The following is a 16,532-nucleotide window of genomic DNA, read 5'->3' on the forward strand; positions in this document are numbered from 1 at the left end:
TGTATGAAATTTTATTTGTACTTTCTCGACCAATATAATTATTAAACATGTCATCGCGATGGTATATAGTTTTGGTAGATATTAAGCCCCAGTTTGGTAGGGATCAAAATTAGATTTTTAGTAAATTTTGATAAAAGTTTTTAAAATATGTGGTTGAAAATTTGTGATCTATAAAAGATGTGATTAATATTAATTTTTTGACTTTGAATTAGATTTAAATTAAAATTTGATTTAAATCAATACCAAACAAACGCTAATTTTTATATATAATAAAATTGTATTGCAATCTTATGCATAACCACAACCTTCTTAGTGATACATCTCTAAAACTTCTTCAACCTTGTCTTCACTTAAAAACAGTTCATATAATGACCTTACAAATAGACGCAATCGATCATTCAACCCTCACAAACTTAATATTTTAGATGAAGTGATGGTTTTGCAGAGGTAAGAGTTCACTTAGGTTCTAAGGCTCTTAAGTCGAAGTCATGTAGCCGCCCGTTTACAATAATTGAAAATGATGAGTTATGTTGAAAATAATTATGCATTATGCCCAAAAAGTTTAATTCCTGTTTGGTCAATTTATAAACTGTTTATAACTATGAATACAAATGAATTTCACGAGTAAATAATAATTATTCATGCATAATTGAAATTAAAATTTGACTCTGGCTCAAATTATAAACTAAGTTATAAATTATATCCACATAAAGACTTAAAAACTTTTAAATAGATTAAACTTGACATCAATAAAAGTCCACGTTTGATATAACTAAAAATCAAATTTTTAATAAATTTTGACAAAAATCATAAAATGCGTGATTGAAAAGTTGATAAAAATTGTAAAGCCCTTGCAAAATACGAATGAAAATGAGTTTGAAGAAAAATGTATTAAAAAATAGAGGCCAATTAAGGGCAAAATCTTCATACCTAGAACATGCCTATCGACCCGGACTCGAGTGATAGTATCCAACACCCATGTAGCCAACACAAGTCAAGTATAAAAACGAGCAGGAAATGTATATTAAATTAATCGCAACTTGCAAACCAATAAACGGTTTATGCAAGAGTATTCTTCTATCTGCTGTCAAAATCTATATTACAAGAAGCAACTGAGGGAATTGGTGTCTCCACGGTTAAAGCCATTTCAATATTTTGTCACCACAAAGAAAAATGGTGGAACGCTATAATCCACCATGCTATACTCTAGGTATTTTACCAACTGCTCATTTGCTTTTGGATCTTTGATTTGTAGGAGGACCTTCCGCCTTTGTCTGAGTACATAGTTCTTGACGTAGAACTCTTCTTTCTCCCACGAGCTGCTTGAATGGCTCGCTGTCTCTGCTTACTCAGACGCTTAGTAAGTTCAGGGTTCTCAACTTGCTCGGCTTCAGAATCATGTTCACACCCAGCTTGTGAAGATTCCTCTTCTGGATTATCCTCAAGTCTATCTTCTTCCACAACTCCGTGCTCAATTTGTCCATGTTCATGCTCAGGTGTATTATCACCTTCCTGCAAATACAAATTGTTATTTTATAATGCAGCATAAGATTTATAGAAACTAATAGAAATACGAAAATGGCTTATCAGATTCTCTAGCGGCACCCTCATAATAATTTGAATCCCCTCTGGGTAGTTATTTTACCCCATGAATTTGAGACGATTCAGACTAGAAATTATTTTGTTAGACTCAATAAAAGACGCTATACAATTTTATATGTCCAGGGACTGGGTCATGAATCAGACCAAAAGGTCCAAAGTCAAATTGTAAGTCAAATTACCAATATGATTTCTCTTGGTTGTATGACAAAAACATGTCAATTAGGTAACACTGGGCATTAGTTGGTATGAAAGAACAAAAATAACACATTATAAAAATTCTATCCTACTCCCAAGAGAAGATAATAACTTATACCCGTTCAAAGTCTTCTTGATCCTTTCCAGTAAAACCACTAGCTGCAAGTTCCTTGTCCAGGAAACCAGAAACTTTCTTTATCTCAGAAAACCGAGGCCAGCATACTTCATCCGAATCTATCTCTGAATCATCAGATTCATCTTCATTTTCTTCAAAAGACAGGTTGAACCTAATAAGAAGGTAACAAATTTAAGCCAAATTGAGTATACGTGCAATTAGGATACATGATAGAGAAAGAATGAAATGAACACTACAAACATGATGGCAGATTACCTAGCAATATTTAGCTATTTATGTTTAATGTGTCCATATCCCTTAAATACTAGAACTGCAAGCAATCAAACAGTGCACTTAATTTCTTTTTTGTCACTCTTCCTACATCAAGTCTGGGTGCGTATGGTACAACTATTCAGAGTGTGAAAGGGATGAAGGAGAAAACCACTTTTAAATCTTAAAAAGTTCTCACCATAAAAAATAGTAAATATAAGATATTATGGTATCTATTCTCGTATACAATTAGGATACATGATAGAGAAAGAATGAAATGAACACTACAAACATGATGGCAGATTACCTAGCAATATTTAGCTATTTATGTTTAATGTGTCCATATCCCTTAAATACTAGAACTGCAAGCAATCAAACAGTGCACTTAATTTCTTTTTTGTCACTCTTCCTACATCAAGTCTGGGTGCGTATGGTACAACTATTCAGAGTGTGAAAGGGATGAAGGAGAAAACCACTTTTAAATCTTAAAAAGTTCTCACCATAAAAAATAGTAAATATAAGATATTATGGTATCTATTCTGTTGTGCATGTGGCTCACATATACTCAATTTAGCTTAAATTTGTTACCTTTTTATTAGGTTCAACCTGTCTTTTGAAGAAAATGAAGATGAATCTGATGATTCAGAGATAGATTCGGATGAAGTATGCTGGCCTCGGTTTTCTGAGATAAAGAAAGTTTCTGGTTTCCTGGACAAGGAACTTGCAGCTAGTGGTTTTACTGGAAAGGATCAAGAAGACTTTGGGAGTAGGATGGAATTTTTATGATATTTGTTATTTTTGTTCTTTCATACCAACTAATGCCCAGTGTTACCTAATTGACATGTTTTTGTCATACAACCAAGAGAAATCATATCGGTATTTTGACTTACAATCTGACTTATGACCTTTTGGTCTGATTGATGACCCAGTCCCTGGACATATAAAATTGTATAGCGTCTTTTATTAGCTCTAACAAAATAATTTCTAGTCTGAATCGTCTCAAATTCATGCAAAAGAAGCATCTCAGAATAAGATAGAACATTTTTTTTTCTTTTCTTTTTTGAGAGTAACTATCAGTTCAAATTAAATAGCCTTTATATATTGATATTCAGATGTACAGAAAGTATTTTCTGTACGGGCCTTAAAGTCTTATATGGGCCTAGGCTAGTGTTAGTATAAATAATATGTTGTAACCCTATTTTTTACTACTAAATAAAGAAATCTCCGCTTCGCTCTCATGGACGTAGGCACACCGCCGTACCACGTAAATTCTTGTGTTGATTATTTTTTTTTCATCTCTTTAATGTTGCGCATAAAATCCAACAATTGGTATTAGAGCCAGGTTCAGATGGTGAGTTCTTCGATTGCAAAATTCGATGTGATGAAGTTTGACGGATCTGGAAACTTCTGATTATGGCAACGAAGGGTGAAGGATTTGTTGATGCAACAAGGGATGGTGAAGGCACTATCTGGGAAGAAACCAGAGGGTACGTCAGATGCTGATTAGGAAGAGCTTAAGGCGTGAGCAGTTGATATAATTCGGCTTTGTTTGGCGGACAAAATCATGTATCACGTCATAGACGTTGAGTCTCCGGCGGAGGTTCAAGAGAAATTGGAGAGTCGTTATATGTCGAGGTCTCTCACGAACAAGTTGTATTTGAAGCAGCGGCTATACGGGCTGAAGATGTTGGAGGGTACAGATCTGATTCAATACACCAATGTGTTCAATCAAATCATCAGCGATCTATTGCGACTTGAAATCAAGTTTGATAATGAAGACAAGGTAATGATTTTGTTGTGCTCACTTCCTTCTTCGTACGACCATATGGTGACCATATTGACGTGGGGTAAAGAGACTCTCGAATTGGAGGAAGTCACATCAACCCTGTTAGCCTACAACCAGCGGAAACTGCGTACTGGTAAAATTTCAAAGGGTGAAGTGTTGATCGTAAAGGGCTACTAGGATTGTGGGAGAAGGAAGAACAGGGGTGTTTCTTTTAGAGGGAACACAAGATCAAAATCTAGGAATCAAAATAAGAAAAACGTCAAGTGCTACAAATGCCATCAGATGGGCCACTTTAAGAGAGACTGTCCCAATAAGAAGCAGAGTGATGAAAGGAAAGGTGATGGGTCCTCAAACTCAGCCAGTGTTGAAGAAGGAGACTCGAATTCTGGAGATGGAGACATGTTATCAATCTCTGCAGGTAATTCTGTAAAATTAAATGACTGTTGGGCACTTGATTCAGCCTGTTCATATCACATGTGTCCTCACTGGGATTTGTTTCATTCATATCGTTCTGGTAATTTTGGATCTGTTTTGATGGGTAATGATGCATCATGTAAGGTCATTGGAATGGGGTCCATAAAATTTAAAATGTTCGATGGTTTGATAAGGACCTTGAAAAATGTTAGGCATGTACCTGAGTTGAAAAAGAATCTAATTTCTTTAGGCACTTTAGACACAAATGGTTACTCTTATAAGTCAGAGTGTGGGGCTCTAACAGTGAAGAAAGGGGCTATGATTGTGATGAAGGGTCAGAAATTAGTAGAGAATATCTACAAACTACTCGGGGATACAGTTGTAGGTGGAGTTGCTACAGCAGAATCTGAGTCAGATGACACTCTTCTATGGCATATGCGATTGGGGGATATAGGAGAACGTGGCATGGTTGAGCTTCACAAGAGGAATTTGTTGAAGGGAGTAAAATCGTGCAAGCTAAATTTCTGCAAATTCTGTGTACTTGGAAAACAGTCCAGAGTACAGTTCAAGATGGAAAAGCACAAGACAGAGGACATTCTTGATTACGTGCACTTAGATGTTTGGGGACCAGTGACGGAGTTGTCTAAAGGTGGATCTCAGTATTTTATTATTTTCATTGATAACTTCTCTAGAAAAGTTTGGGTATATTTCATGAAGCACAAGTATAAAGCCTTTGCCAAGTTCAAATTATGGAAAGCAGAAGTAGAGAACCAGATGGGCAGAAAAATTAAGTATCTGAGAACAGATAACGGTACAGAGTATACAGATTCATAGTTTCTGAAATTTTGTGAGGAGCATGGTATTCAGCGGCACTATACAGTTCGCAAGACACCGCAACAGAATGGTGTAACGGAAATGATGAACAGAACAATTGCAGAACGGGCAAGATGTTTGAGGCTGAATGCAGGGCTCTCGAAGAGTTTTTAGGCGGAAGCAGTAAATATGGCATGTTATGTCATAAACAGATCACAACGAGCAGCACTAGATGGGAAAGTTGTAGAGGAAGTTTGGACAGATAATGAAGTTGATTATTCTGAATTGAAAGTATTAGGTTGTTCGGCTTATGTGCATGTATCTAGTGATCAACGATCCAAACTTGATCCGAAATCAAGAAAATATATTTTTCTGGGCTATGTTAAAGGTGTAAAGGGATACAAGTTTTGGGATCCAGAGGCAAGAAAGATGGTGATAAGTAGTGATGCAGTATTTGATGAAGTATTCAAGCTTAAAGCTTCTACAAATAAAGAGAAACTCAATTCAGACGAGGGCAGAGGTAAGAGCCAAGTGGTGCAAGTAGAGCTAGACAATGTTAACACAGAAATTAATGCTCAGGGAGCAGATAGTTCTGGGTCAGAGGTGGAGCAGTATTATAGTGTTGCCTTAGATAGACCACGTCGCACTATCAACCACCAGCAAAGTATGGATTCGAGGATTCGGTTTCTTATGCACTCATTACCAACAATAGCGATCCTAAAACTTTTCAGGATGCCATTGGTAGTCAGGAGAAAGGTAAATCGATAGAGGCTATGACGGAGGAAATTTAGTCAATGCATAAAAATAATACTTGAGATTTGGTGGAGCTTCTAGAGGGGAAGAAACAGATAGGGTATAAGTGGGTGTACAGAAAGAAAGAAGCAATGTCAGAAAAGGAAGGAGAAAGATACAAGGCTTGATTAGTAGCAAAGGGATACTCACAAAGAAAGGGAGTAGATTATGATGAAATTTTCTCCCCGGTCGTCAGACACACCTCTATCAGGATTGTTTTGACAATGGTGGCTAATTTTGATTTGGAATTAGAGCAGCTGGATGTGAAAACTACTTTCCTTCATGGTGATTTGGTGGAACAGATTTTCATGGAACAGCCAGAAGGGTTTTGGAACCAGGAACAGAGAATCTTGTGTGTAAACTGAAAAAATCTTTATACGGACTTAAGCAGTCTCCACGACAATGGTACAAGAAGTTCGACTCTCATATGATTCAGATTGGCTGCAGTCGTTGTGAGTATGATTGTTGTGTCTACTACAGAGTTCTTGAGGATAACTCATATATTTTCTTGATCTTGTATGTGGACGACATGCTAATTGCTGGTAAGAACATGGATGAGGTAGACAAATTGAAATCTTTGTTGAGTAATAAGTTTGATATGAAAGACTTGTGACCAACCAAGAAAATTCTTGGCATGGAGATCAATAGAGATAGAAAAGCTAGAAAATTATGGGCATCTCAGAAAAATTATTTGAAGAAAGTGTTTGAGAGGTTTAGCATGTCAGATGCAATCAGTTGCTACACCACTGACAAATCATTTCAGATTGTCTAATAATTAGTGCCCAAAGAGTGAAGAAGAAGTTGCAAAGATGTCAAAGGTACCTTATGCCAGCGCAATTGGATGTTTGATGCATACAATGGTGTGTACCAGACTAGATTTAGCAATTTAGCACATGCAGTCAGTGTGGTTAGTAAGTATATAGCTAATCCTGGTAGAGAGCATTGGAGAGCTGTAAAGTGGATTTTCTGGTACTTGAAATGTACAATGGAGTGCGGGATCATGTTTGAAAGACAACATGGTGATATTTCAGTCCAAGAATATGTAGATGCAGATTATGCAGGGGACTTGGATGACAAAAGGTCCCATACAAGTTATGTTTTCACATTCACAGGTGGGCCCATATGTTGGAGATCAATGGTGCAGTCACTTGTGGCATTATCTACAACTGAAGCAGAGTACATGGCGGCAACTGAGGCAACCAAGGAATCATTGTGGTTGAAAGGGTTTGTCAAGGAACTTGGGATCAAGCAAGATGGAATGAGGTTGTACCGTGATAGTCAGAGCGTCATCTTCCTAGCAAAGAATCAGATTTATCATGCAAGAACCAAACACGTTGATATGAGATTTCATAAGATAAGATAGTTGGTCACTTCGGGAGAGCTGTTGTTAGAGAAGGTGCATACCTCAGAGAATGCAGCAGACATTATGACAAAACCAATCACAATGAATAGGTTCAAGCACTGCTTGAACTTGATTAACATCTCCAGGTGTTAGAGAGGATGTGTCCCAACCCATTGGTCCTAGATGGTGTGGTTTTTTCCAGGTTATGGCTTTTCTTCTAAGGGATGAATATTCGCCAAGGTGGAGATTGTTGTGTATGTGACTCATATAGAGTGGAACACAGACCTTGGATCAAATGGGTCAATGCTACAGGGGTATTTTCTGTACGGGCCTTAAAGTCTTATATGGGCCCAGACTAGAGTTAGTATAAATAATATGTTGTAACGCTATTTTTCACTCCTGAATAAAGAAATCTCCGCTTCACTCTCGTGGACGTAGGCACACCACTGAACCACGTAAATTCTTGTGTTGATTATCTTTTTTTTTTTCATAATATTGGGCATAAAATCCAACATATTCTGATAACTTGAATGGATTGAAGAGAAAAGTGGTTGAAGCTTGTCTTAAGAGTGAACGCTCTTCAACCTAAGTGTAGGTAATATGAGTTCTGATTTGTCCTTTAGTTGTCGTGAATTCTCTTCAACTTATCCAGTTGATTTGGCTTCTCTAGCAAGTATAGACCCATAGGTGTGCAAGTACGTACAACGTGCTTTTTGGGCATTGGTGCAACACATTGATATATGTTAAAGTTCAAAAGCTTCTTTCCAGCTTGGATTATACCACATTCTTCTTAGAACCAACTCAACAAGAAAACCAGATTGCTAGACAATGTAACTCAACAAATCAGTTTTGTCCAAAAGAGGGGGGCCAAAAAAAAAAAAAAACTGTACTGCTCGCTATAAAAGTCAACAAAGTCATTCAGTCTTATAATGCAAGAACGCAGAAGCAGAATGACAAAGGTAGAAAAGCCAATAAACCATTATAATTTTACATTCGCACAACATACATCATTCAACAAAAAGCACGGTGTTCTTCATTATTCCAAGCACTTAATTTTCACTGTTGGTAGCACGATCAAAATAATTAAAGGGAAAACCTTTCTAATCCATACTAGTATTATAAAAGGCACAAGGTGTGGCAAAACGGCGAGGTTAAACCTCAAGCCTCATGAACCTAGGCATTGCCCAGACAAAGCCTAGGTGTAATAATTCTTTCTCTCATTTTAAATAGTACTTTAATTATTTCTAGAATATAAAATAATTAAATAAGTCCACATTAGTCATTAGGTTAAAGAAATAGGTCTAAAACAAATTTTGAAAATTTTTTTTAGGAAAAAAGGCACGCATCTTTTGGCACCTAGTCCTGCATTGGGTGGTCAAAAGAGGGGTTTTGACAGCCTTTTCTCAAGCCTAGCCTCACTTTTCCCAACTTTAGAATATTGCTATATACACCCTCGACACATTAAAAGATTCTAAGGAAGTATTTGTGAAATTCTCTTAATCCAAATTATTAGGAACCTATGATGCATCAACACGGACACATGTTGAACAAGTTGACAAGCAATTTAAAAAAAAAAAAAGAATTTCGACAGGTCGTCGACACATTAATTAAATTCTTTCAAATTCTTCATGAATATAAATAAATTTAGTTTTATACTTGTTATTAATTGTTCTTATTGAAAATTTTTATATACGAGTAGCTATTTGTTATTTAATACTCATAAAAAAATGATAATGAAAGAATGTGCCGAGGGGTGTTGTATTCGACATAGATACATTGCCCTAATTGAAGTGTCCATGCAACAAAGTTGGGAGCCAATCTACTCTAGATTGTTACTTTGTTAATGAATTAATTCGACCTGTTGGAATCCCCAAACCAATCTAAATAATGGAAATGTGTTGAACAAGTTGACAAGCAATTTAAAAAAAAAAAAGAATTTCGACAGGTCATCGACACATTAATTAAATTCTTTCAAATTCTTCATGAATATAAATAAATTTAGTTTTATACTTGTTATTAATTGTTCTTGTTGAAAATTTTTATATACGAGTAGCTATTTGTTATTTAACACTCATAAAAAAATGATAATGAAAGAATGTGCCGAGGGGTGTTGTATTCGACATAGATACATTGCCCTAATTGAAGTGTCCATGCAACAAAGTTGGGAGCCAATCTACTCTAGATTGTTACTTTGTTAATGAATTAATTCGACCTGTTGGAATCCCCAAACCAATCTAAATAATGGAAATGAAGAGGATGAGAAACGATTAAACATAAACCGGTAGCCTATAATGGCAAACATTACTTTTTTGGACCATAAATTTCATTTGCATTCCCAAACCAATTCTAACTTGTAAGAACATGCCTCAGAATTGCAAGACAACCCTCAATCATGAATCAATCATTATCTCAAGAAAGTCCTTTTCATTTATGCAGCAAAATCAACCACATAATACATTAGAGGTGTATTATCAATATATACAAGAAAGAAACAACATAAAGTTAGGCAGCCCTTCTATCAAGTTAAGTCATATAAAACAATTCTCTGACCTACTCTGTTGTTCTTGGGCACATAGAAAGATGCATCAAATTAATAATCTGAAAAAAATATAAAGATTTGAATAGACATGCGAAATTAAAGTGATATAAATCACTTGCTAACAAAGTCAACATTGAAATGCCTAGCACAGTCCCTAATAAAACAAAGTCCACACTATAACTAAGGAGCAAAAACTTGAGAAGCTGACATGTATTTTACTTGTTATCTTAACATGTCCATGTCAGTTGGCCCAAAATGTCAGCAGCACTACCCACATAAATGTTTTTTTTTTTCAAAAGAACTACCCACATAAATGTAAAGGATCACAACTATCTCCAAAAGTTTTAACCATGAGGAGCAAAAATATTATATTTATTTATCCGTTCATTATGCTTACTGTAGTAGACTGCAAAGCGACGGAGGTCATCATGTTCTAGAAAGTCTAAAAGGCAATCTCAAATAAGAAATTATGGATATACCCATTTTTCAAAGTCAAACTTCAGACATTGCTTTCAGAAAATAAGACACTAACCTCTTTTTGAAGAACTTAAAGATACATTCAACGTCACGGTCAAAGTACCTGAAAATTGGAACTTATTGTCAATTGATAATGAAAGTGCACAATAAAGAGTAATATAGAATTATATCATGACCAATGATTAGGAAAGTACAGCTGGTACTTCGTGTGAAAAAGTATCATACATCTTGGCATTACGATGAGATACCGAAACCATTTGTGGGAAATCAATCATTGTAATCTTCTCATCATCATCTATCTACATACCCAATGAATTCAGAAAGAAGGGAATTAACAATACACTGAACTGAAATATGTAACTAGAACACAATTCACTTATCAATGGCACCAATAGAATTTTTTTAGAAAAAGTAAACAATGTATCTCGTGCTATTAAAGCAAGGTGCACACTTAATGGCAAAGCTACTATGTGAGAATGTTGCAAGGGCAGTAATGCACTTTGAAAGCACCTTGGTAGCATACCATAATGTTGAATTCATTGAAATCACAATGAATGAGACCATGTTCTGCCATACGAACAACAAGACCAAGAATTGTTTCAAAAGCCGTCCCTGGGTTTTGCAATTGCTTAACCTGCACACTGTAAGAATATGATGATGAACATAGTACAACATAAATGATTATCACTGAGTTTATAATTTGGAAGCGTGACATTAGCCTCATAAAACTAGCTATTTAGACATCCAACAGTACGAATAGAGTAAACATCCTGTAACTTATTTATTAAATAGAGATTTCCTTTCATAATTCAATCTTTCTCATGGAACTCCAGCTTTATTCATGGAGGATATTTAAAAAGGCAACATCGAATATTGAGGCATTTTATCTCCATGAGGCAAGGCGTAAAACTCAAGGCAATTTGAGGAGTAAGCCTTAAGATTGATAGCAAAAAAATTCAAAAGAATATAAAAATATGCTTGTAATATACCATGAACCTTTTGCAAGGAATTCATAATTAAATTAGTTAAGAAAATAAAAGTTACTTGCAAACAAACATAAAATACATCAAGAAAATAGAAAATAATTTGTTTTCAAAATAGTAATAATATAATAAATAATAATTTATTACTAAAAATGGAGACAACTCTAAAATTTCTTATATCATCACTACTATTATGATCTCTAAGGGAATCATTATCATCAACCTCATCATCTCATTATAAATTTATTTTTCATTCTTTTTTAACATCCTCCAATTGCAATGGTGTTTTCTCCTTCCAATTTTCCTTCAGTGTAGGTAGATAAAAGAAAATAAAAGACATTGTAAAACATTTTACAGTTTTAGATTATAAAATAATAACTAAAAGGCTAAAGCCAATAATTAAATGTTTGGAAAATGAAGAATTCTATGATGCTTACCATATACCTTCCGGAATGCCTAACCAAAATGATAAAGGCATAGGTTTTATCCTGGATAGGGAATGACAAGAATGAACCTAATCCTGAATATGAACCATTAAAGAGAAGACTTATGGAACCCATCGCAAGATTACTAGTTACATTACCTCAGCAAAGAGAAATCTGAACATCTGGTCAACATTGAATGGTCCAACTTATGGTTTTAAAAGAAACCCAATAGATCCTACCTTAAAGCCCGCAGTGAGGCGAGAAAAAAATGCTTAAGGTGCTTATTGTCAGGAATATGCCTCAATTGTTCGAGGCACATGCCCTAGAGCCTATGTTGCTTGGACTCGAGTGTGGGTGTCGGGTACGGGTACATATTTAGGAGTCAGATTCTTCTCGTTATAAAAATTAAGATATAGGGATACGGTTAAAAATGATCTGAATTTTGGATACAAGTACGGGGATACGTTTCACAAAATATTTTTTAAAAAAATGACATTTCAAAAAAATTAAAGGAAAAAATCAACGTCAGTGTCGTATATATTATTAACAAACAAATATAGAAATAATTTTAAATTTAATATCAAAAAAATGATATAGCACTAAATCATTTTAATTACAAAATAAACAGTTCATTTAGATAAATATAAGAAATAAAAAATAAATACAAGAATAAACTCAAATTAAATGAGTGACCATACAACTTATCCAATAAAATAATTGTAATTTCATTCATTATATGCATTGAAGTTTACAAAAGCCCTTATAAAACATTCCAAAATTCGGTCCAAGCCCACTTCAATCAATTAGGGCAACCTTACGTCTTCTTCCCCAACTTTGTTATCATCTTTCTCCCAGGCTCAAAGCAGAATTCCAGAAGCATCTATAGACAGATGCAAGGCCAGAAAACTACAGCTCCATAGACGAAATTCGGTGTGGCTTGAAGCAAGACTCCACCTTCAGCTGTCTTCTTCATTTTGCTGCCGTGTCCGATTTCAAAACCAAGGATCCGATCTGTATCCCGTGTGGGTATCCATGTCATGTCGTGTCGACACGAATACTCCTCCATATTTGGAGAGTCCGAGCAACATAGCTTAGAGCGTCGCCTCAAGACTTGTGATGCATGTACTCCTTAATACTCCACACATTCACTTTGATTTATGCACTGGCCCACAAAACATAAAATTTTGATTGACCCACTTTGAAAATAGTCCATTACCCAGTAAAACATTTAAAAATTGTGTTTTTTATCGACCCAATTTGGGAATAATCTGTAGCCCCATAGCAAAAATATTAGTTTCTTTTGTTACTCTATTGATTTTTCTTTTGTTTGTTGCACACTTTAAATTATTTAGTATGAATTTTGAAGATTGTTTATAATCTTTTATGAGCTTATTTTGAATTATTTTCATAATCTTTGGATACTTATTTATTGTGAGGCTTACGACTCGAGGCTTTTGTCTCACCTCATGTAGGAAATGGATCTGCTTGGATTCCCAATATGATGACAACAATTTACTCATGGATAAATACCTCACGATCAAGATTAGAAAGAACATTTATTAGCCACGCATATACTCTCAGTCATCCATCCTAGAATCTAGGTCGAGGAAAGTTTGAAAATCTCCTAATGTTGGAGGCAACGAGGCACCATTGCCTGAATGAGCTAAACCATCATTTTTTCTATAGATTCCTTGACTTACATTTCCTTCTTAAGAAAACTATTTCCTTTATCATGATTAAAGATTAGCAGCCAGCCTAACTCCAGAAAGAAGGATTGCAGGGTCAGATATGGCTATGACTTGAGCTAAATAAATATACACACTACGAGTCCTCCTTCCTGATTCTAACACCATGGCCAATTGGTTCACCAATACTACCAAAAAGCCTGATTCATCTTTATAAAAGCCTCTCGCCTATCAAGATCAATCTATCCTTGTTGGATTTTACGCGCAATAATAAAGAGATGAAAGAAAAAAATCAACACAAGTATTTACGTGGTTCGGCGGTGTGCCTACGTCCACGAGAGCGAAACGGAAATAATAATTTTTTTATTCGGTATAAAAAATAGGGTTACAACATTATTATTTATACTAATCCTAGCTTAGACCAATTCAAGACTTTAAGGCCCGTACAAGAAAATACATGTGTTCCACTCTATATGAGTGCGTACACAACAATCAACCTGATTTTATATTTTGATAAGTTTCTGCAACGTACTTCTTTAGTCTAAGCAGTCATTTGAACCTTGTCGTTCCACGATCATGTCCTTACTAAGTAGCGTTTACCTAAAACTCTCCTAATACCTCCCTTTGGAAGTTTCATATGCAACTATCCACCCCACCCCATGCCATATTACTATCTCCATCTATACCTCTTTCGTCATTTCAAACCCTTTTCTTTTAAATTCACTTTTTTTTTTTTTTTTTTTTGTGTGTCTTGCATAACATCCACTTTTGGAAGTCATTCATTTTTCCTCTTATTTTTTTTAAGCTAAAGGGAATTAAAGGTTAAAATAGAAAAACCTTTTATTAATACTCAAAAATAAGTCTTAACCGTTAGCACATGTAGAAAATAATTACCCTCTTTCATATGTTCTTTGTAAGGATGCATTGCTTTCACATTTCTTCAGTGTTAAAGCAAAAGAATCAAGAACAGAAAACAGTACAACTGTAATGCAATAAAATGCATCTTCAGGCACGTAAATACTTAACCAAAATTTATTAGACATTTCCAGAAATATGGACAAAGGCATTTGGAACTAACTAAACACTCACAGTGGATAACCTCGGACAAGTGACATAACAACACAGTGCCGATTGCAATCCACAGCATTTGGAACAGGAAAACCGTGTTCTTCCAGGGCCTGCACAAGAAAAAGTAAACAACCCAGCAATAAGGAAACTACCATTCTCAAACTCTCACCACCTCAGTAAACAAAATGACAATGAAAGAGAGGAAAAAATAACGTCCAGCATCACTGAACCTTCATAAAGGCAAATTCCTTAAGAGCAGCAAGCCTAGACAAGTACAACCAGTTATAGCTACTGCGATGCCTCAAATAATCACGTTTAGATTTGACTGCCCTAAAGGAAACTCTACCAAGCCTGTGAAGCTTCATTGCAAGAACAGTACCATCTTCCTTCACAACCTCAAATATGTCTTCAAAATAGAAACCAATTAAATAACAAACTGTTAAGCAACAAACTAAAGAAATGATACAAGTACAACTTGAATAATTAATGTTTGTGATAGTAATAATACCAGACTCCTTCCCAACACCAATTTGACGACCAACACCAGTAAAAATTCCACGATTAACCATTGTCTTTATTGCAAGAAAATCATAGCCAAGGTAAGTGAGCCGAAAGCCGTCATCTGCATAATTATACACCACATAAAGTCAGTTTTCATTTGGCACAGAAAAGGTACACAAGCAGTACATAGAAAGCAATATATAAGCTTTACAGCTATTTGTGCTCTCAAGAAAGTCCATCTGGGCATTCACACAATTAGGGATCAAGTTAATAGATGAAGGCAAAAAGCACTTCAGTTTCCAGATAAAATTCACCACTTCTAGAAAAGCTCTACCGTTCCTCTCGCTCCATGTCAATCCACATAAAAAAATGTGGCGCCATCAACCAACTTTTATTCCCAGACAAAACTGTAAACCTTAATCCTCCAACAGAAAAGCAGCTCTTATCAACATGGTAGGCATGAAGGACACTCCATAACCCGGAAACGCGGATAGTGCAACAGTGGATGAAGCACATTTATAGTTTTGACCGAAATAAGCAATCAAGAATATTTAATGATAACAAAAACAAAGAAAATAAGAATGAACCACTAACATTTGGATGAGTCGTGGTGCAAGAGCTTGTGCTTAAGCAAATTCTTCAACACTTTATAAGTACCCCCATGCCTATATCATATGCACAATACACAAATTAATCACAATACTCTATTACTAATTTATGATATAAACACACATATACACAAAAACAAAATAAGAAAAAGTTACTCACTTGAGGCATGCAATTCGGTCTATTAACTCTGATGGTACAACTTCGTGCTGATCCCAACAGATAATGGAAAAATGAAATCAACTATTAACAACTAGAAATAAATGTCCGGTTGTAAATATTGTCAGTATACAAGGTAAAAGGCAGAGGGAAAATGAGGAAACATACATTGCGCATGCCCATTTCAACCGCCGTGAGCACCCTGAAGTCATCTTTCGAGAGATATCGAAGAACGTCAACGTCCAACTTCATCTTTCACTGTAGTTCTGCGCAGCCACCTACGGCCTATTAAATTACCACACGTATCTATTAGGTATATAATACATAAGCAAACAAAGAATCCGGGGTGGAGAAGGTCAATTAAAAAGAGAAAGCAAGTGATTGAAACATGCCTCCAATCAAAGATCAGCACTCCAAAATGTATCAATATTAATGACGACAACCAGCTATTATAAAATAACCACAACAAATCAGTCAGTAAAAGTTCGCATAACACTACATTTCAGGCTGCAGAGATTCTACAAAGTAGAGGTAAACTTGAAAGGAAAAAAAAAAAATGCAATTCCCTGATTGTAAGGAAAAAACCTATTAAGCCCATGTTTGATCCCCAATTTTTCAAAACTTATTTTGAACCACACGTTTACACAATAAAATATTATGCAACCCAAAACTTTTCCTACATTTGAATTACGCATTCTTAAAAAATCAATATTACAAAATTTATTATACCCGTGGGGGGGGGGGGGGGGGGGGGGGACAA

General features: G+C 35.4%; 1 protein-coding gene across 1 annotated transcript in view; it reads right to left on the reverse strand.

The window, feature by feature from the left end:
* Positions 1 to 999: 999 nt before the first annotated feature.
* The window catches only part of LOC111392011 (serine/threonine-protein kinase rio2-like), an 18,073-nt gene continuing 2,540 nt past the window's right edge, over positions 1,000 to 16,532 (reverse strand). Inside the window, exons 2-12 of the mRNA XM_023017299.1 lie at positions 15,941 to 16,057; positions 15,776 to 15,822; positions 15,602 to 15,672; positions 15,015 to 15,128; positions 14,737 to 14,912; positions 14,528 to 14,616; positions 10,869 to 10,986; positions 10,571 to 10,644; positions 10,401 to 10,448; positions 1,916 to 2,084; positions 1,000 to 1,533 (exon numbers count right to left, since the gene is read on the reverse strand). Coding sequence (XP_022873067.1) covers positions 1,216 to 1,533; positions 1,916 to 2,084; positions 10,401 to 10,448; positions 10,571 to 10,644; positions 10,869 to 10,986; positions 14,528 to 14,616; positions 14,737 to 14,912; positions 15,015 to 15,128; positions 15,602 to 15,672; positions 15,776 to 15,822; positions 15,941 to 16,024 — 1,308 coding nt within the window. The 5' untranslated portion in view covers positions 16,025 to 16,057 and the 3' untranslated portion in view covers positions 1,000 to 1,215. The remainder of the gene's footprint in view (positions 1,534 to 1,915; positions 2,085 to 10,400; positions 10,449 to 10,570; positions 10,645 to 10,868; positions 10,987 to 14,527; positions 14,617 to 14,736; positions 14,913 to 15,014; positions 15,129 to 15,601; positions 15,673 to 15,775; positions 15,823 to 15,940; positions 16,058 to 16,532) is intronic.

Source organism: Olea europaea, unplaced genomic scaffold (genome assembly GCF_002742605.1).
Source record: "Olea europaea var. sylvestris unplaced genomic scaffold, O_europaea_v1 scaffold87, whole genome shotgun sequence".
NCBI lineage: Eukaryota > Viridiplantae > Streptophyta > Magnoliopsida > Lamiales > Oleaceae > Olea > Olea europaea.